This window comes from Cucurbita moschata, unplaced genomic scaffold (assembly GCF_002738365.1).
Source record: "Cucurbita moschata cultivar Rifu unplaced genomic scaffold, Cmos_1.0 Cmo_Scf00098, whole genome shotgun sequence".
Taxonomy (NCBI): Eukaryota; Viridiplantae; Streptophyta; class Magnoliopsida; order Cucurbitales; family Cucurbitaceae; genus Cucurbita; species Cucurbita moschata.
Window position 1 is genome coordinate 200930 of NW_019268614.1, and position 20275 is coordinate 221204.

Below are 20275 nucleotides of genomic sequence, written 5' to 3' on the forward strand. Positions count from 1 at the left end.
TCTGAAGTCTCAATTAAGTAGGATCTCAGATTTGGATCAGATTTGGCTCGTCCATCCCATTGTCTCAATCATGTTGTGTCCCGTCTATCTAAAAAGAAAATTAAAAATTATTTTTGTGAGTAAATAGTAAGTATTATTGCGTCAATTATCTTTTTAGTGTATGTAAGTTTTTTTTCAGTAATGGTCCATCTAAAGGTTTCGGTCCTAGATTGGCTTCTATATAATTCATAGAATAAAACAGCATCTTGGGTGAAACAAAGAGCGGTTTAGTCAAAAGTAACTACCCTGCACTCACTCCAATAAACAAGTACATTAGCAAGATGAATCTCTTCCTCTTTTGGTGTCAAAAAGTTAGGCAATCAAGGCTAAAACATATACATATATAGAGGAGTAAAAAAAACATATGCGACAGATATTGAATATCATTGAGCTCTTAGACTAGTTGCTCTTCTTTATTGTAAGTTTGAAAAAGGCATTTCTTTTTAAATAATTTGCTTGGGACGTAAATTGTCTTCAATATTTCTTTATGTATCAAAAAAATGTCTTCAATATTTCTTTATGTATCGAAGAGTCTTCTCTGATAACATTGAGTCAACTTCCATAGACAGAGTGATTTTCCATATTGGTGTGCGTTCCTTTACTCGTAAACAGTTTCTATTTTTATATTTATTTATCTATTACATATAATGAAATTAGACCAACAAGAAAAATCGCAAATAACGTTCAAGACTCTATTAGAAAACAAAACAAAAGCACTATCAAACATGCTGTAAAAAGAATTATTGGTATGACAAAACATGATCTCAAATGTTGCACATGACAAGAGTAATGGAGACAGCTCATTCACTTTGGCTACCTGACCATAGGAAACAAGTTGCTTTCGAGAGCCATTCTTCGAGGACGATGGTGCAACATGCTCTGCCACGTCTCAAACCATGACATCATGTCAAGGCTCCATGTTCTTCTTCGATCTTGGCATATAGTTTGGGAAGCTTGCTACCCAATTGTCATAAAGAGAGAGATAAGCTCCTCCAGGTCGTATTGGCTTACTCCAAGATGATATGTAGCCTAGGAGAGGGATCGGTACGAAGTCGAGTTTTGGCCATTTAGAAACTTCTTTTGCTTGGAACATGGTGCAATATCTAACCCAGGAGAAGATTCTCTATTTGATGCTCAAAATATCAATTTGATACTCATCGAGAATTGTAATAGTCAGTTATGCCATGCTATAATTCAAAATGTCAATCCAGTGATCCAGTTTACACAAATACAACTGCTAATATACCTGCTCTCTGGTCTTCATTTCCACCAAAAACAAGCCCATTGGCTGTACAAAAGGCATACTTTCGTTGTCATAAAGCAAAACAACCCTACGGAGTAATACATTTGCTACTAATATCAACCAAAGATGCCTCACTAATCACCTAACGAGTTTTCATTAACAGCCTTGTCAATTTCATCTACATGATTACGGAGAACATTCCACTGCAGAAAGACAACCATTGTAAAAAGTAGAAAGATGATTAACTTCTCTAAAAGAACAAAGAAACACAAAAAGATATTGAAGCTTAAGAAAATAAAAATAAGTGCATACCTGATCCAAGGATAGCGAGATGCCTGGAAACAAAATGAAAATCAAACGGCATACTCAACTTCTACATTTGCAGTATTATATGCAACCCACTCATATAATTATATCGTCTATGGTAAGTTAATATTTATAAAATAGAAAATATCAAGAGCGTCCAAATATTCCATTGTGAGTTAAATCAATGATAGACTGGAACGAAAATCATGACTAATTTGTCAATGCAAGTTTATCGTTAGCAACATTTTTTTAAATGCAAAGGCCAACATTTTGTGGGTTCTTGTTCTTGTTTTCTCTGAAAGAAAATCTTGATTAATCATTAAAAAAATGAAATAGTCAATTTCCATCGAGAACAAATGAAATATACAAAGACAATAAAGGGAAAAAAAAAACTAAAACAAAAGGGCCCAAGAACAATAGACTAACTACAAAGCTACCAAAGAAAAGCTCAAATTTAAAAGAATGAGAGATAATGAACAAAAACTAAAGTCCTTAGCCACACAAGTTTAAACTCAAATTTAAACAAGTACCCTACCAAAACTCTAAATGCCATCAGGGATTAATTCCCCCATTTGTACTTGGAGAGAGATTTAAAATAGAGGCCGATCAGAGGTTTTATTGCATAGTTTTTCATTTGGAGAAACGCTCTTCTGTTCAAATTACTTCACAGCTGATAACGTGAGATCCAAAATTTTCAGTGTTTTACTATCTTATTTTATGTTAAGCTTGGCTACATATGCAACTTCATATATTTATATATATGACTACACAATATAGCATGCATAGTGTTGCAATCCGAAAGGGTGCAAGCATTAGAACTGAGATTGTTGAAATGCATCAAGGGATGGACAAGAAGTTGTGTAGTCCTACCTATACATAAGCAGACCTTTTTTTGAACAAGTACCAATATATTTAAAACGTTTCCATGACAGCCCAGAAATAAATGGTAGTAGTAATAAATCCCTTTTGGAGTGTAAAAAAGGGTTATGAAGATTGAACCACTGCAAATCAAAATTTGAAGCCTCGGTTTCAACAGCTTTTAAAACAAGAAAGTCGGATTCCAACCCATCCAAATCAGAAGTCTTTTTTGCAATAACTTTTCAACCAAAAAAATCAAACTTCTATCCTCCACAATTGATTTCTCCTGCACTGAAACCAACCTATCACTCTTCGCTAGATATATTCCCACTTCCACTATTGGCCCAACTATCTTTCTCCTTCTCCCTCGTTCATATGGTTCTCTTTCTCTTATGCTAAGTCTGCCTCTAAATTTTCTCTACTACTCTATATCCTTGTCTGAGAGATTTGGGTGATAGTAATCATGGAACGGCAGAAGACACCATAATTGTTCTTTATTTTCCAATAACAAACGAGTTCTCTGCTAAGTATGCTTCTGCTACATCTCAGCATATCCAAATTTAAAAATAAAAAATAAGTTTTGCACCTTTTGAGCTTTTTGAAATACTATGTCAGCCCTCCGAAAGTTCATACATCTAGTAAGCAGGACAAAAGGCGACAGTTGGTGGGGGTGGTGTCTGAAAGTTGAGAAGGGGTGAGTAGTGTAGGAAATTGGTTAGGAGATTAGTCTGAGGAGAAATAGTCTCTTGGGAGAGTTTACCAAAACTCGCAAATTGGCTGGGGAGTTCTACCTTGTATCTTGATGCAATATATATATTTTTTCTGTTTATGATGATAAACAAAAAAATTTATTGAGAGAGTAGAAGGGCATAGTCCACAAACAAAGGGGAAACAAGAATCAATCTACAGAAGGGGCTTCAATCCAGTAAAGTATGACCTTGTTATTTTGTGAACTCATCGTTGGTTTCTATTATCCATCAAAGGAAAATAAGGAAGATACCCAACAGTTTGACACATGCCAAGTGTGTGCGAAATACCGAATACTCTACTCAAAACAGAGTTTATATGTTCCCCATATCAATAGAGTTCAGTTTATTTGAACCTAAACAAGTTTATACAACAAGCTAGATTACCTTCACCGGGAAAGTTTCTAAACTTTCTAAAGTAAAGACACCTTTAACAAGCTTAGAATTCCTTGATGCTATTTTTCCAGGTAGTGGCTTTGGTAAGAGGTAGAGAAGATGCATGAGGGGGTGTGTCTCAATTTTCAAATTTTTGGATAAGTTTCAATACCAAGCCTAAAGCCTAGAGGTAAGGTTACGTTTTTTAAACTTCCCCACAATAATGAAAGGTTAAAAGGAATAAAATCTCCTTTAGAAGCATACAAATATCCCTCTATCCAATTAAAATGATAACAAAAGCTGTAAAAACTTTCATACCGGGAAATTTTTGTTTGTTTGTTTTTTATAAGAGACCAACTTTCTATAATTTCTCTCTCTCCAAATGCCCACAATAAAGTACACACCCATTTGGCATAAAGAACATCCTTTCTCCCAAAATGGCGGATGGGGGTGGAACTGTTTGATCATTTCACTAAAATCTTTGTGTCAAGCAAGCTATATGCCAAACACACCAATGAAGTAATTCCACACCATTTGAGCATAATCACAACTTGAAAATAAAGTATCCTAACCTTCCACAGCCCTCTGAAAAAGGATACAACATATAGGCCTTCCCAAAATGACAACTTCCTCAAAAGCCTATCCAAAGTATTAATTCTTCCATGGATAACCAGCCGAAAAATAAATAAATAACTTCAACTTTTTTAGAATTTTCACCTTCAAAAGAATCAAAGAAATAGACTCCCTAGATGGAAAAGGGCACAATAATAATGAGAAAAGCATTCAAAAGTATTAGGGCTCCACAAATGAAATCCTCTTCCGATCTAAGCTCAAACTCTCCGGTTAAAGAAAGGAAAGCCATTACCTCCATTGTTTTCCTGTCCAAGAAATGACGGAACCTAAACAAATGACAAAATGAATTAGTACATCAGTAAAACACCAGTCTTTCATAGAGAATAAATGATAAGACCAGGAAACATGCTGTAGAGGGGTCGATCCATCATCCACCTATTGTCCCTAAAAAATGTATCACTCCTATCACCACCACACACTTAATTAAATCAGAAAAAGAAAAAGGCTCATTGAAAATATCTTTCCACAGGTTTTTGAATGTGCCTTTAACCCCACTCGACGTCCATTAGAAGGAATGAGAGTAATACTAGCTCACGATAATCCTATACCAACGAGAAGTAGACTCAAAAGGGGAAACGCCGTCACCACTTTGCCAATAACCCTATGTTACAAGCCCATAAATTCACTAACTCCCAACTCTTCCTGGTGCATAGGCTTCCTTACGACCTCCCAAATAAGCAGGTGCACTCCTTTACCTTCCTCCAATCCTTCCCATAGAAGGTCCCGCATAAGTTTTTCCAAGCTCCTGCACACCAAACATAGGGCTCTAAAGAGCGAGAAAAAACAAATAGGTATAACCACTTAAAATCGACCAAATTAGGTCGAGTCTATTTCCTTTCGAGAAAAAAAAAAGTCATCCAAGAAGCCAATCTCTCTCACACCTTGTCCTCCATAGGACTCCAAATGAAAGTATGCCTTGGGTTATTTCGGAGAGGAAGGCACATGCAAGATGATGGAAAGTTGTCATTTGCCAGTTTCACACCCCACCAACAGAGCCCACTCACTCACCTTCACTGGATCACTGTTCAAACCTAGAATCCAGCATTTAGCCCTATTGGTTTTAAGACCCGATGTAGCTTGAAAGAAAGCAAGGATGTGGTTCAAAATTAAGAAGACTACTCCTTACCCAAACAAAACAATAGTAGATAGTATCATAGGCAAAGGGTAGATGAAAGGATATCCTTATCCTACCCACTTCAAAACCCTTGATATTCTTGTTGTGCGCCGAAAGTGGAACAAATGTACTCACAACACCAATGAACGAAATTACACAAAGAGACGCCAAAATATTTACATGGTTCGGAGAGAAGAAGTTCTCGTCCATCCACAGGTAGCAACCAATCACTAATAAAACAAAGCGTTCCAAGTGAATACTTCACTATCACACTACAAAGACTCTCACCAATATGTCACTCAAGAAATACAATGTGACACACAAAACTCCCCCAAATCCCGATACCACTAGTTAGGAATGGAGGGAGAAATCTCTCATACTATTGAAGAATAAAATTAGCTATTATATAGCATTACAAAATCAAATCTCCAATATGACTAAATCTGGTAGGACTAAATCTAATTCAAATAACCAAATCAAATCTAATCCAAATAACCAAAATCAAATCTAATCCAAATAACCAAAATCAAATCTAATCCAAATAACCCATCAAATCTAATCCAAATAACCAAATCAAATCAAAACTTACGACAATTTACAACAATCTCCACTTTGTCATAAGATCTCCAAGTTGATAACTGAGTTGGTTGCCACCACCTCAAGCCTCAATATGTATACCAAAAAGAATTTTCTTTTTCTTCATAAACCCATTTATAACCAATTTCCTTTTTACCTTTGTGGAGTGGTACCAAATCCCAAATTTGATTTATTTGCTAATTCATATTCTCGCCAGTGTAAGCTATCCAGCCTCTAACAATAGCATCTTTGTAACCGTTGGGTTTTCTTTTTCTTCATAAACCCATTTATAACCAATTTCCTTTTTACTTTGTGAAGTGGTACCAAATCCCAAATTTGATTTATTTGCTGATTCATATTCTCTTGCCAGTGTAAGCTATCCGGCCTCTAAATAGCATCTTTGTAACCGTTGGGAACTCCATCAATCATAGAGAAAGCATATGCTATCGTATCATCAAACCTTGCAGGTTTTCGAATTTCCCTTCGTGGTCTATTCTTGGCGATGGACTCAGGTTCCTCCACTCTTTCATTTACAAGGCTTTGCTCCCCCTGTTCTAAGACATCAAAGTTATTATCTACCTGATCAATAGGTTCTTCAGTAGGAGCAACCATATCAGGAGAGAACACCACCTTCTCCACCTGCTTCAATGCCTCGTCATTATTTTCGATTTTCTGCAAAAACATTCCAAACTCATCAAATGTCACATCTCGACTATTAACAATCTTACTTGTTTCTAGACACCATAACCTATAGCCCTTCACACCTTTGCTAAAGCCCATAAACTTGGCTTTTTTTTTTTTTGCTCCAAGATCCAACTTTAAGTCTGTCACATGATAATAAGCAGGACACCCAAACACATGCAATTTATCATAATCCCTAACAGGAGTACCCAACCATACCTCAAGCGGAGTTTTCTCACCATTTCCAGAAACAGGTAAACGATTCAGCAAGTGAACTGCATAATTGAAGCCTCAGCCCAAAATGCCTTACTCAATCCTGCTTGAGACAATATGCATCGAACCCTCTCTATTAATGTCTGGTTCATTCTCTCCACAACTCCATTTTGTTGTGGCTTACCAGGAATAGTGAAGTGTCAAACGATCCTTTCATCTCAGCATACTTTAAGAATGGATCATAAGTATATTCTCCACCGTTGTCTGATCTCAGCTTTTTTATTTGCCTGTCCATCTGATTCTCTACCATTTTCTTCCACTCTAGGAAGATTTGGAGAACCTCGTTTTTGTGCTTCATGGGATACATCCAGACTCTCGTCGAGTAGTCATCAATAAAGGTGACAAACCACCTCTTTCCTCCCAATGAGACATTCTTCGTGGGGCCCCATACATCAGTGTGAACATAATCCAAAATGCCCTTTGTTTGATGTATAGTTGTACAAAACTTCACATTTTTTGTTTACCAAATATACAATGTTCACAGAAATCAATTTTACCAGTTGTGGCACCCTTAAGGACTCCTTGGTTCACCAATGTCTGAAGCGCCTTCTCACCGGCATGCCCAAGTCTCATGTGCCATCATTTCGATGTCTTGTTCTTTCGAACTTGCCACAGCAGCATGCCCAATTATTGTGGTTCCGTTGAGGTAGTATGTGCTACCTCTTCTAGTTCCTTTAATTCCCACCAAAGCTCCACGAGCTACTTTCAAATTCCCTCCTTCCAAAATGATACAATAACCACTCGCATCCAAACCGCCAAGGGAAATCAAATTTTTCTTCAAGTCAAAGACATACCTCACATCATTGAGTTTTCGTATAACTCCGTCAAACATCTTGATTTGTATTGAACCGATTCCCATCATCTTGCAAGTACTATCATTGCCCATATAGACAACTCCACCATTGAACTCTTTGAAGTCCAAAAACATCTCTCTGTTGAAACACATATGACAGGAGCACCCAGAATCAAGAATTCATTCAATGGTTTGGCTGACTGATAAGGAGATCGTCAAGGCATTATCTGTATCAGTGTCGTCATCTCTAACCACATTGGACTTCGACCCCTTCTCTTTTAAGATTGGGCAATCTTTCTTCCAATGGTCTTTCTGTCGACAATATGCACACTCATTTTTATCAAGTTTTCTCCAATTATCAGATCTATCTCTCGACTTTGATCGAGACTTTCCACGTTCGCTCTTTTTCAAAGTAGAAGTCCTTCCACGAGCAGTGAGAACATTTGAGCTAGAATCTTGATATGCCTCCTTCTCCTTCTTTCGGACCTCATTATTCATCAAGACATTTGAAACATCTTCAAAATCAATATTAGTGATTCCATGTAGTAGAGTGGTTACTAAAAACTCATAGGACTCCGGCAAAGAATTTAATAACAACAACGTCTTGTCTTCGTCATCAATCTTAACATCAAGATTGAGCACATTAGTGATGATTTTGTTAAAATCATCCAAATGCTCAGCCATTGAGATACCTTTCTTGTAGTCAAAACGAAAGAGTTTCTTCTTCAAATAGAGTTTATTTTCCACTCTTTTGCATATATTTCGCCTCAAGCTTGTCCCATAGTTCTTTCCCCATGGTCACCTTCATAAATGGATATTTCTGAACCTTGCCAAGACAGGATCGAATAATTCCGCAAGCTTGTCGATTTAATTTCGTCCATTCAGCGTCTGTCATGTCTTCAGGCATCTCCTCTTGAAGAGAAGCATCAAGATCTTGCATGACCAGCAAATCGCTAACTTTGCCTCGCCAAACACCAAAATTATTGGTCCCATCAAATTTCTCTACTTCAAAATTAGAACTCAAAAATCTAGATCCACGCCGTGATTTAATTCCAGATGATTATGCCATTTGCAATAAGTAATCTGGATGTAATTAAAAACACAATTCTTGAAAATTGATTTTCAAGAAAATAAGCACGATTGTGAGCACGTCTAGTGGTCGATGAGGCCAAAACTTTCACAATACCCCAAATACCACAATCAGGCTCTAATACCAATTGTTGTGCGCCGAAAGCGAAACAAATGTATTCACAACACCAATGAACATAATTACACAAAGAGACACCAAGATATTTACATGGTTCAGTGAGAAGAAGTTCCCCTACATCCACGGGTAGCAACCAATCACTAATAAAACAAAGCATTCCAAGTGAATACCTCACTATCACACTACAAAGGCTCCTACCAATATGTCACTCAAGAAATACAATGTGACATACAAAACTCCCAAATCCCGATATCAAATTTCAATGTGGGTATGACTAAATCTAATTCAAATACCCAAATCAAATCTAATCCAAATAACCAAATCAAATCTATTCCAAATAACCAAATCAAATCAAAACTTATGACAATTTACCACAATTATTACCTTCAATATTTTAGGAGACCATTCTGCTCAAAACATCTACAACAAGCCAAAATAAGAAAGGAGATAAAGGGTCCATTTGCCTAAGACTTCACGAAGTTGTGATCTTACCCTTAGGATTTCCATTAATGAGAACAGAAAATTTTATCGACTTGACACTAACTCCAAATCCAAGATCTCCATTTATAACTAGAATCTTTATTGTCAATATTTTGTCAAGGGAATTCCAATCCACATGGTCACAAGCCTTTTCAAAATCGATCCTTATTTAATGCCAACTCATTGTCACCTTTTTTTTAATTTTTCCCTTGTTCCCTCATGCTTCTTTAAACATTTATCAAAAGTCCTCCACTTCTATGTACACCAATTCTTCCACATAATACCCCACTAACACCTCTTCAGCCACCAAAACCCTATTGTTACCACTGCCAAAAGCGTCCCAAACTTATTACCAACCACCTTCTATAATATATTTCTAGAACTCACCGATTCCAACCTTTCCAAATTCCCTTTAAACTCTTAAGTTTCATTTTTCCATGCTAAGCCCATAGGCATATGACTTTTTCTCTAACATCTTTGCCAATTAATTTTTTTTTTTTTTTTTTTTTTTTTATAGGAGACAATTTCATTGATGATTGAAATTTACAAGAGGAATGTATAATCCATGGTGTTTACAAAAGACCTTCCCAATTTGCAATGAGGGAAGTATAACTATAGGAAGTAAAAATATTAGACAATTAACACCAAGATATAGCTTGGTAAACAACATTGTCGTAAAGTTTTATGTTGGTCTGTTTCTTGTCTGCAAATATTCTCTGATTTCTTTCTTTCCATAGGTTCCAAAAGAAAGCCATGATGAGGTTTTTCCACAACAGGGCTTTTGCGTTCTTGAAAGGGTGGTACATTAAGGTCGTATCCCAAAATTCCTTTACCTCCCTACGAAATATGAGATGTCATCCGAATATATTGAGAATCGTTATCCAGAAATTCTGAGCATATGTACATTGCATAAACAAGTGACTTTGCGATAAACCATCTTTGTCAATTAAATTAACCAACTATTTATATTTAAATAAACCATCTTCCTCTTCCAAATCCAGACATTCCACCTTCTCCTTAATCAGCAACTTGTATAAGTAAACTTCAACAACAACAGAATTTTTTATCATTTGAACCCCCATGTTATCTTACATGAATTGTGAAAATATTGTTCGGCCCACCTTCTACTCCTACTTCACTTGAAGTTTCAACACCAACTATTCAAACAGAATTAAATACCTTGAACTTGGAAGCTGCTTCTAAAAATCCTCCGAGGACACTCCTCACTCTACCAACTATTTGAACCACATAATTTCCTTCGTTAGGATATGGATCTCCGTTTCAAATGGTGGAAGTCACTATAGTTTTCTTGCAGCCTCCAAGAAAGCAGGCATATTCAAAGCTTTTCTCCCGCAATTTTAACATATAGCTTCAACAATCTCTTCTTTCCATAACATCAAAGGTATTTCATGAAGCTTCTCCATTCCCCATGACATGGTATCACTTCATGTCAAGTTTACCATGTTGTTCGCCAATCTACCTTTCAACTTGAGCGAGAAAGCCCACCTTAATCTAACTCCTCCTTGACTACTCTTCATAGCAAAGGATTGAGCATGTGATTCTTAATGTATAACCTTCCTTTAAGGCTTCCGTAATACTGTATCAATTAGTGTGAAATTGACGTCTGGTCAGGTATGTTTCCAGCCAAATTGGGCATACTCAAGTCTCTTCTTCACCATCTTTTTTTCTTTTCTTTTTTTTCTTCAAACCCTCTACCCAGCCCTTCAAAATCTATTCTTTCATCCCTATACATACGTTCTTCCTTAAATATTCCCAACAACTATTTTACATCAACCAGATAAGAAAACTATCCCCAAATCAAAATTCTTGGTGGATCATAAAAATTGGAACCTCACTAAATTATGTCATAGCAAAAGTCCAGAGAAAGGTAAATTTTATAAAATTGCCTGTAGACCAAATGAAGTTCATAAGAATATATATGGTCATCCAAAAATATTTCCTCTTCACTTTGAACAAACATCTATGATAAAGCCATAAATGCAGTTTCCAAACATCATTACTCAAACCCCTATATCAAATTCTAGAGAGAAAAAATATGGAGTAACGCTTTACAATCTCAATATCTGATGCAAAAAGAATCTCCAACAACTAAAAGGGAGCTGAAAAAAACTATCGGTTCAGCCCAAGTGATCGTGTAGACAGTGAAACACAAGTATGAAGCAAGAAAAGTTCCCCACATTAGAATTTCATTTCACCACCAAATTCTCCCTCGACCATCATTAGACAATTCAAAACAAATACCTAGACAAATCTGAAAACGAAGACAACAGAAAACTCAAAGTGAAACATAGACCCTAGAAAAACAGCAAACCGACTTCTAAATCCAAAACGAAAAATCATTTCATCCACTACAAGAAAAACGAAAAACCGGAGAGATACGGAGAGAAAAAAGAAGACGATGATGAGATGAACCTTTCTTTCCAGGCATCTGCTTTCCATCTTTGACATAAAACTCCCGAATATCCACCACAATCTTTCCTTGCCAGTTCCTCACCATAACCCTACGGTTCTTTGAAATCTGCGGTCAGGAAAAAAAACCAATAAAAAAATTGAAACCAACATAAAAGGCAGTAAAAACAGGAGGAGGAAGGTGAAGTGAAAGACCTCGCAGACGACGATTTCATCAGTTTCATCGGAATCTTTCCTGAATGTCTTCTTTGGAGGAGCATCTCCCTCATATACATGATCTTCGTCGTCTTTTCGCTTTCCTCTTGCAGACATTTCTTCCTCCTTTGGTCTTCTTCTTCCCGAGTATGTGTGCTCAAGTGAGTACGACGGAAATCGGGTACGAACGTGAAATTAAACCTATACAATTTCCTGTGTAATAAAAAAACAGTCCTTTTCAAATTTCTATCCAATTCTCATATATATTATTTATTAGGGGTGTAGCTGGCTCCTAGATGTTTTTACAAATCAATCTATAAATATTCGCCAAACAAAAATATTTACCTTGTCTAAAACTAAATTAAAGACAACTCAATATCGATATTACTTGAGAATCAATTTAAGTAACAAAAATATAAAAATATATCATAAAATTAAATAAACAATAAAAATGATTAATTTGAAGGTGTTGTGCAGGAGAGATGAGAAAGAATAATGGGTTTTTGATGATCACAGGCTATTTCCATGGAATTGGCCACACCACCCAAAAGTACTAGACAGATTTCCAAGGATAACGATCCAGAGCTATTTTATGTGGCTAACTATGGTCGTGGGAGCATTGGAGTGGTTGCTGAAGTGTCAATCCTGTGTGTTGAAAGACACAAAGTCTTGGAACACATACATTTCAAACATATATGATGATTCTTTTATGAGAATCTAAGTCTTGAGTCCTTCGTCAACCTGTGCTTAAGCCCTATACTATGTATCTATGTGATCCCTCGTCCATTTTAATATGGATTTATGGAATGAGGATCCTATTTGGGTGTCGAGACTTTTGTTTCAACACACAATACATAGTTCTAAGTTCTGCACCTAAAGCATTTCTCTGGATAGACAGCTAAGTCACATGGTTGGTACTAATAGCTTGAAGCTACACCCATACCTAGGATTCCGTCCAGGATTCGAAATCCAAATTCTAAGTTTTGTCCTAGAATACAACTTGTATAATTTTCATGAACTAGATCTTTCAAGAGGATCAACAATTTTTAGAGGTTTTCTCATGAAATTTCTTCTAGGTTTGCTGAAGATATCAAAAGGTCACATTGCATTCAAACCGTGGTGGGTTGAGCCTCCATCACTTTCCCTCTCTTCGATGCATAATTCCATGTATCCGTGTTTAGTATATACTTGACTGACCATGTTAGAGACTATGAACCTCTACAGATAGATGGTAAGTTTAAAGTACTTTTGAGGGCGAAAAGAAAGGAGAAGAAGAAAGAAAGTGAAAGAAGCCGATTCTGAGTTAGTTTCGAAACTAAACCTCGATGAGTAGGATCATACGAACATCAACTTGGGTAGGAGTATACATGAAACTCGAAAAGTCGAAAACCCTAATTGATCTAACTCAAAATATAAGTGTTGGGTTTGTTTCTCATGCTTACTTGAGCTATCACAAATGATATCAGAGCCAGATACTAGAAGTGGACACGAGACAGTGTGCCAGCAAGGACGTTGGACCCCAAAGAGAGGTGGATTGTGGGTCCCACAATCGATTGAAAAGGAGAACGGATGCTACCGAGGATGCTGGGCCTCGAAAGGGGATGCATTGTGAGATCCCACATTGGTTGAGAAGGAGAAATTAATGAATGAATGAGACCTTACCCATTACTAACAACGAGTTTTACTCTAGATTTTAGGTGTATTGTTGTTGTTGTGCACAGTATTTTGGGTAGCATGGTGAGTGATAGCCTACTCCTCATCCATGGGAGGTAGTTAGCGACTACCCCTGTAAGTGCCAACTCTATTAACTACCCATATGATTGACATACAGTGAAGGGTAATACAGCAAAACTCTCTCTCAGGTCACATGTCTCCTAACTAGCTTCACGCCTAGCTCAACGTACTGTACCAGAGCGGAATGGGAGGTGGAAGCTCAGTAAACATTGTACCGGCTGCTATTTGCCTATAGACTACCCTTGTTTTTTTTTTCAGGGTTGATGTGGTGGTCTTTAAGGTATCTAGAGCGTCTAGACGGTTTAAGTTTGTATCTCATTTTAAGAATGTTTGGGGTTAGATCCTCGGGCCAAACCAATCTCTAGGTGCACACAAATTTAAACCTCTGACTCACAATCCTAGGGTGCAAGGTCTATTGGAAACATAATGATTTGGGTCAACAGGTAAACTGTTCTAGTTGTAGCGCCATAATTTGAACTAAGCTCTTTCATGCATGATTTACCAGGGAAATATTCCTATTGATCACCTAAGCACGTAATCCACAATTCAAACTTAACCTTAGTCATATCTGAGAACCGAGTAGGCCGATTGAAATCTTGGACCGACTAGCTGGCTCAACGTGGACTTCATGCTCCAAATTTCTCTATTCAAACTCCTTGAGTCTTTCTTAGTCTGGAAGCATTAGGGTATAAACTCTCTAATCGTCGCTCATGATCCTGCTCAGTCTACTAGAAGCGTCCCGACCTAGGTTATCCTCTAGCCAACCTAACTCTAATACCCTAGATCTGTGCAGATAAACACACTCTACTGGACATCCATCAATCACTTGGAGCACAGATCACAATAGTCGATCTTCCTGTCTAACACAACGGAAAACATATAAAACATAATTCATCACAAATCTTATCATAGGGGCATTTTGTAATTTCTTACATCATGCATACCACACTCGTCCTTATTGCTCAACTCATATTCTAGTCATGCACATTATATTTCTAGCTTCACATAATGCACTATACAACATGGTTCTCGAAAATCTCATCTGAGGGGCATAACGATAATTTTTCCATAACTTCGATGAAATTCAGATTTATCCATCAGGGCCACTGTTAGGAGCGAAAGATAACGCTACTCTGTGAAACCAGCCTTACGCTATTTCCTTCAACTCTAAGAACCATGACCCATTGACATTCGAAGACCCAACTCCTTATTTGAAATGGACAAGCCAAAGAATAACTCCAAGAACCCTTACTAATGGGTGAGCCAACCTCCAACCACTTTATTACCCCGTATATGTTACAAGCTTACATTACTAAGCTCAGCGTTCAATGGTGTCGTCAACCAACTTATGAAACCTACATATAATATCAAAACTGTCAATGTGGGATTCTTGTAGTCGAGAACAAGCTCCCAATTTTTGATGTTTCATATTTTAATATTTTATTTATAATTATAAGATATTTCTTCGTTTAATTTATGTGTTTTCAAAATGTTAAATGATGTGAATTTATACCAACGTATATACTACTAAATGAAAATGCAAACTATCTTATAATACTAACCTATAGTTTGCTAATTTAAATTGAAAAACCATCCTAAGCATGTGCCATAATCGTGTAGGTTGTAATGTCATTGTCAGCCGTACATGGGAGCCTTGTTTTTACCTGAAAAAATAAGAGAAGCTTTGGCTTGAGTATTTTAAGAAATACTCAGTAAGCGATCCCCTATCGAGGTTAAATGCAAACACATACAATTTATGAATATAGGTCTTCGTAAAAAGTGCATTCTTCATATCATAATGTGACTCGTACAAATTTAAAATGCAACGGGTGTCTTTTAAGGTGATATGAGTTTTGGAAGAAGCAAAATATAGAAACTTCCTTATCTTGAAATTAATTATAAAGTTTAAGCTAAGATACCAATTGGGTTTGGGAGCTTTAAGGTGATATGAGTTTTGGAGGTATCACTACAATTAGATACACCAATTGGGTTTGGGAGAACTGGCCCGCCATCCTTCCACTGACAGGAGAGGAAGGTAACGCTGCTCTGTGAAACCAGCCTTACACGATATCCGTCAAAGGACCATGACCCAAGGACCTTCGCCCAAGGCCCAAGACCCAACTCCTTACTTGAAATGGACGGGCCAACAAATAACTCCAAAAACCCCAAACAACTAATGGGTTACAAGCTTACATTACTAAGCTCGGCATTCAATGGTGTCGTCAACCAACTTATAAAAACTACGTATAATATCAAAACTGTCAATGTGGGATTCTTTAGTTGAGAACGAGCTCTCAATCTCACCTCTTCATCCCATATTTTAATATTTTATATGTAGTTATAAGATATTTCTTGGTTTAGTTTATATATTTTTGAAATATTAAATTATGTGAATTTAAGAATGAAATAAAAGCATTTAAGACTCGAGAGAAAAAAATAAATAAATTGGAGTCGAGAAGTGAAAATAGATTCTTATAATAAATTAGATTATTATAAATACCAATGTAAAATTTTTGAAACACGTAGTTGTAATATCTTTTTGTTAGCACATTTGCTCGTTAAAGTTATCGGGCACATACTTCATGCATACTACCCTTGTTTTATCCTATCATGCATGTATTAGAGGTCTTATTTTTTAAAGGCAAAAGTAGCGTCGTTATATTTGGTATCAAAGTTCTAGGCTTATAGATTTTATAAGCTTAAAGTGTCTTCATGGTCATAAAACGGCACCTCACAAGTACATAGACACATGATTTATTAGGTCATACTTTAGACGCCTTAGTATTTTGTAGCGAGCACATTAGATTTGATCCTTAAGACGAAGGAATTGATTCATGTGACGATATATTGATTAACATGAATTGATGAAGAATGTGATGAAGAACATGTACTCGTCCCGAACAAAGGTTCCTTCAAGTACGAGTCAATAAGGTTAATATTTCAAAGATTTTTCTCAAGTTTGACACCGTCATTTTGAGTTACTATGATATCTTTGGACTCACTAATGCCCAATAGCTTGTGTGGTTTTTATGATCCAAATCTTCAAAGGGGTTTCCAGACTTGTTTCCGATGGTGTGTATAGGTTCACCCGAGACTAAAGGGAATAACATAATGAGCCCTTAAGCTAGGGTTCGATGGTCTTATACAACAAAGTTTTATACAAAACTTTTTAGATTAGTAGACCATTTTTAACGAAGAACTAGCATGTAGTGGTCTAGACCCGTGAAAAGGGAAAAAAAATCGTAAGTTCCCTTTACTTCACCCACAGAAAGACAGGTAAACCCAATATCTAATTCAAATGCTAGAAGACATGTTATGTGGCTACGTGTTGAATTTCTCAAGTAGTTGGGACTCCAATTTTAGTTCAAAATTGTAAGTGAGCTTACTGTTGGAACGTTTTCGAGTTCAGTTGGAGGAACTGATGATGTATATTAGGATGACTTTTTGTGATGCCTTTTATATTAATATGATCGTATTTATGTTAAGTGAGAAAATATGATTTATCATATATACATCTCATAAAGAATTTATGTCACGATAAATATGGAAGTATTATGTGCATCATTTAAGAGTGACCTTAAAATGGTTAGGGCACACCCCGGTGGAACTCGTACCCACAATGTCACTAGCACAATACCTACATAATTTTTGAGTATTATGATGAAACTAGAACACCCACCAGTATGATATTTGAAGGAGTGGAGAAAGCAAATTGAGCGAGCGATATTCACTCTCACGTCGCTATCAGTTATCACCACCATTAATTAGCGACAACATGGATTCATCCATGCCAGAGGACACTGCCAAATTCCCAATCTCCCTTCAATTACCCAACTCCCATCTCTTGGAATACAGCGCCCGGCAACATCAGTTCCTCAAAATTGGACTGGCCATTAGCGCTCCACATCTTTCCAGCAAATGGAGCTCCATCGCGTCCTCAGGTTGGCCTCCAAACACACGCCTCTTCATGTTTTGAACCGCGATTTCAATTGAACTTATCTTGTCCAGTTTTGGGGGATTTCATGAAACATTGAGCTACCCCTTTTCGATTCTTCGTTTGTTGAGATTTCTGGATATTGCGTCTTTTGTGGGGATTTTCTTTTCGGATTTGCTGAAGATTCTGTTTGTGTTGCTCTGTGTTAGTATATATCATTAGTTTGGGGTTTGGGGATTTTGTTAATCCATGGATACTTTGCTTAAAATCAATAACAAATATGGTTTTCTGCAACAATCTCATGGGGTTTCGGAGAAATTGAGGAGTGGTGTTAGGAGTACGAAGATTCAGAGTCGGGAGTTAGGATTTGGCCATAGGAAGGGTCGTGTGAAATGGAGGAATAGTGCTCTTTTGGAGCTTGTTCCTGAAACCAAGAAGGAGAATCTTGAGTTTGAACTTCCCATGTATGATCCTTCAAAGGGCCTTGTCGTGGATCTTGCTGTCGTGGGAGGTGGCCCAGCAGGGCTTGCTGTTGCACAGCAGGTTTCCGAGGCAGGGCTTTCAGTTTGTGCAATTGATCCATCTCCCAAGTTGATTTGGCCAAACAATTATGGGGTTTGGGTGGATGAATTCGAGGCGATGGATTTGCTCGATTGCCTCGACACGACGTGGTCCGGTGCTGTTGTGTTCACGAATGAACAATCGACAAAAGATCTTGCTCGCCCTTATGGGAGGGTTAATCGAAAACAGCTGAAGTCGAAAATGTTGCAGAAATGTATTTCTAATGGTGTTAAGTTTCATGAAGCTAAGGTTATTAAAGTTATACATGAGGAATTCAAATCCTTGTTGATTTGCAATGATGGTGTTACCATTCAAGCTGCTGTTGTTCTTGATGCTACTGGCTTCTCTCGATGCCTTGTTCAGTATAATAAGCCTTATAATCCGGGCTACCAAGTAGCTTATGGAATTTTAGCTGAGGTTGAGGAACATCCGTTCGACGTCGACAAGATGGTGTTTATGGATTGGAGGGATTCGCATCTGGATAACAACATGATTTTAAAGGAGAGAAATAGCAAAATTCCTACATTTCTCTATGCGATGCCCTTTTCATCGAATCGGATATTTCTGGAAGAAACTTCTTTGGTAGCTCGACCGGGATTACAAATGAGCGATATCCAGGAAAGAATGGAGTTGAGATTGAAGCACTTGGGAATAAAAGTGAAGAGCATTGAAGAGGATGAGCATTGTGTCATTCCAATGGGTGGTCCGCTGCCCGTTCTACCTCAAAGAGTTGTCGGAATTGGTGGAACGGCAGGGATGGTGCACCCTTCAACGGGATATATGGTAGCTAGAACTCTTGCAGCAGCACCTATTGTTGCTAGTGCAATCGTTCGGCTCCTCGGTTCGGATGGACGTTTCAAGGGAGATGAGATATCCTCTGAAGTTTGGAAAGATCTATGGCCCATCGAACGGAGGAGGCAGAGGGAATTTTTCTGTTTTGGGATGGATATTTTATTGAAGCTTGATCTAAAAGGTACAAGAAGGTTTTTTGATGCGTTTTTTGATCTCGAACCTCGCTACTGGCATGGATTCTTGTCATCACGACTGTTCCTTCCCGAGCTTATACTCTTTGGGCTTTCGTTATTCTCTAACGCATCTAATGCCTCTAGGCTTGAAATCATGGCAAAGGGAACTCCGTCTTTGGTAAACATGATCGGAAATCTGGTAAAGGATAGAGAGTAAGATGAATATAGAGTTATTGTGTTGTAAGCTAATCATCATACTGCATCATCACATTGTTCATAAGATTATGAGTTAGCTATAGCTTATGGCCGTTTATATCTTTACCATGTTCTTCTCAGTTCACACCTGTCAGCCAATATACATATGATATCTGCTTAGATCATATCGTTTTATGCACGTTGTGATATCTTCATTATGTTTGGTCGATACCCGGGTGAGGAACTGCTATCTTTGTTCGTTCCATTTGATGCATCATTCATTTTTGGTACAATTTTTCTGAAATGCATGGGTTTAAGTAATGTAATGGAGATAAAATGATGGGAGATGGCTCGTATGGAGATTGCTTTTGTGTTGAAGTTTCCTTGATATTGATGCAGCTGTTCCACAGAAGTGTAGCATTCTTGTAGCATGTGTCTGAAATGTACTTGCTCTAACAACATTTTACAGATTCATGGTGAAGAACAGGTGCAGAAATGACATAATGAAGCAGTCATTTGAGTCGAGTTCTCTCTAGAAGTTGTGTCGAAATTCTGGGTAATCTTTTAAACGTAACACAATCGGCTACACCTTTTTAATCGGTGTTTCGTCTAGATATAGTACAAGGTTGTGGAGCTACTGCCCAGCCTTACACACTTCATGTTGAACTAGTTGGTCTGTAGATGCACTCTCGTTCATGTTTAGGAGGAGAGACACGTTTAGATCATCTTTGATTGGTAGGTGGAGGCTTTAGAGTAGTCTATAAGCCCACTGCTAACGGATATTGTTTTCTTTGAGCTTTCTCTTTTGGACTTTCCTTAACGATTTTTAAAACGTGGCTGCTAGATGGAGGTTTCCACACCTTTGTAAAGAATGTTTCATTTTCTTTCTAACTAACGTGGGATCTCACAATCCATCCCCCTTGGAGTCCAGCATCTT

General features: G+C 37.4%; 2 protein-coding genes across 5 annotated transcripts; one reads left to right on the forward strand and one right to left on the reverse strand.

Moving 5' to 3' along the window:
- Positions 1-752: 752 nt before the first annotated feature.
- Positions 753-12127, reverse strand: LOC111439635 (RNA polymerase II transcriptional coactivator KIWI-like). 4 transcript variants are annotated; one of them, XR_002709829.1, is made up of 5 exons: positions 11950-12127; positions 11758-11863; positions 1595-1617; positions 1286-1485; positions 753-1068 (listed from the first exon to the last, which is right to left on the reverse strand). XR_002709829.1 is itself a non-coding variant. In XM_023077231.1 (4 exons), exons 1-4 carry the CDS (start codon positions 12064-12066, stop codon positions 1417-1419), a joined length of 315 nt encoding a protein of 104 aa, XP_022932999.1. In that variant the 5' UTR covers positions 12067-12127; the 3' UTR covers positions 1171-1416. The 4 variants fall into 4 exon arrangements, 3 of the variants coding, with proteins under 3 accessions (XP_022932999.1, XP_022933002.1, XP_022933001.1); XM_023077231.1 differs by lacking the exon at positions 753-1068 and having other exon boundaries at positions 1171-1485; XM_023077234.1 differs by lacking the exons at positions 753-1068; positions 1595-1617 and having other exon boundaries at positions 1171-1485.
- A 5292-nt stretch (positions 12128-17419) lies between these two features.
- LOC111439634 (lycopene beta cyclase, chloroplastic/chromoplastic-like) lies at positions 17420-19858 on the forward strand. Its single transcript, XM_023077230.1, has one exon. It carries the CDS (start codon positions 17867-17869, stop codon positions 19358-19360), a length of 1494 nt encoding a protein of 497 aa, XP_022932998.1. The 5' UTR covers positions 17420-17866; the 3' UTR covers positions 19361-19858.
- Positions 19859-20275: the final 417 nt, after the last annotated feature.

Coding starts and splice junctions, on each gene's coding strand:
- LOC111439634 (XM_023077230.1), top strand. CDS start 17,867: ATGGATACTTTGCTTAAAATCAATAACAAATATGGTTTTCTGCAACAA.
- LOC111439635 (XM_023077231.1), bottom strand. CDS start 12,066: ATGTCTGCAAGAGGAAAGCGAAAAGACGACGAAGATCATGTATATGAG. Junction 11,864..11,949: donor ATGAAATCGTCGTCTGCGAG/GTCTTTCACTTC, acceptor TCCTGACCGCAG/ATTTCAAAGAACCGTAGGGT. Junction 1,618..11,757: donor GCAGATGCCTGGAAAGAAAG/GTTCATCTCATC, acceptor TTTTGTTTCCAG/GCATCTCGCTATCCTTGGAT.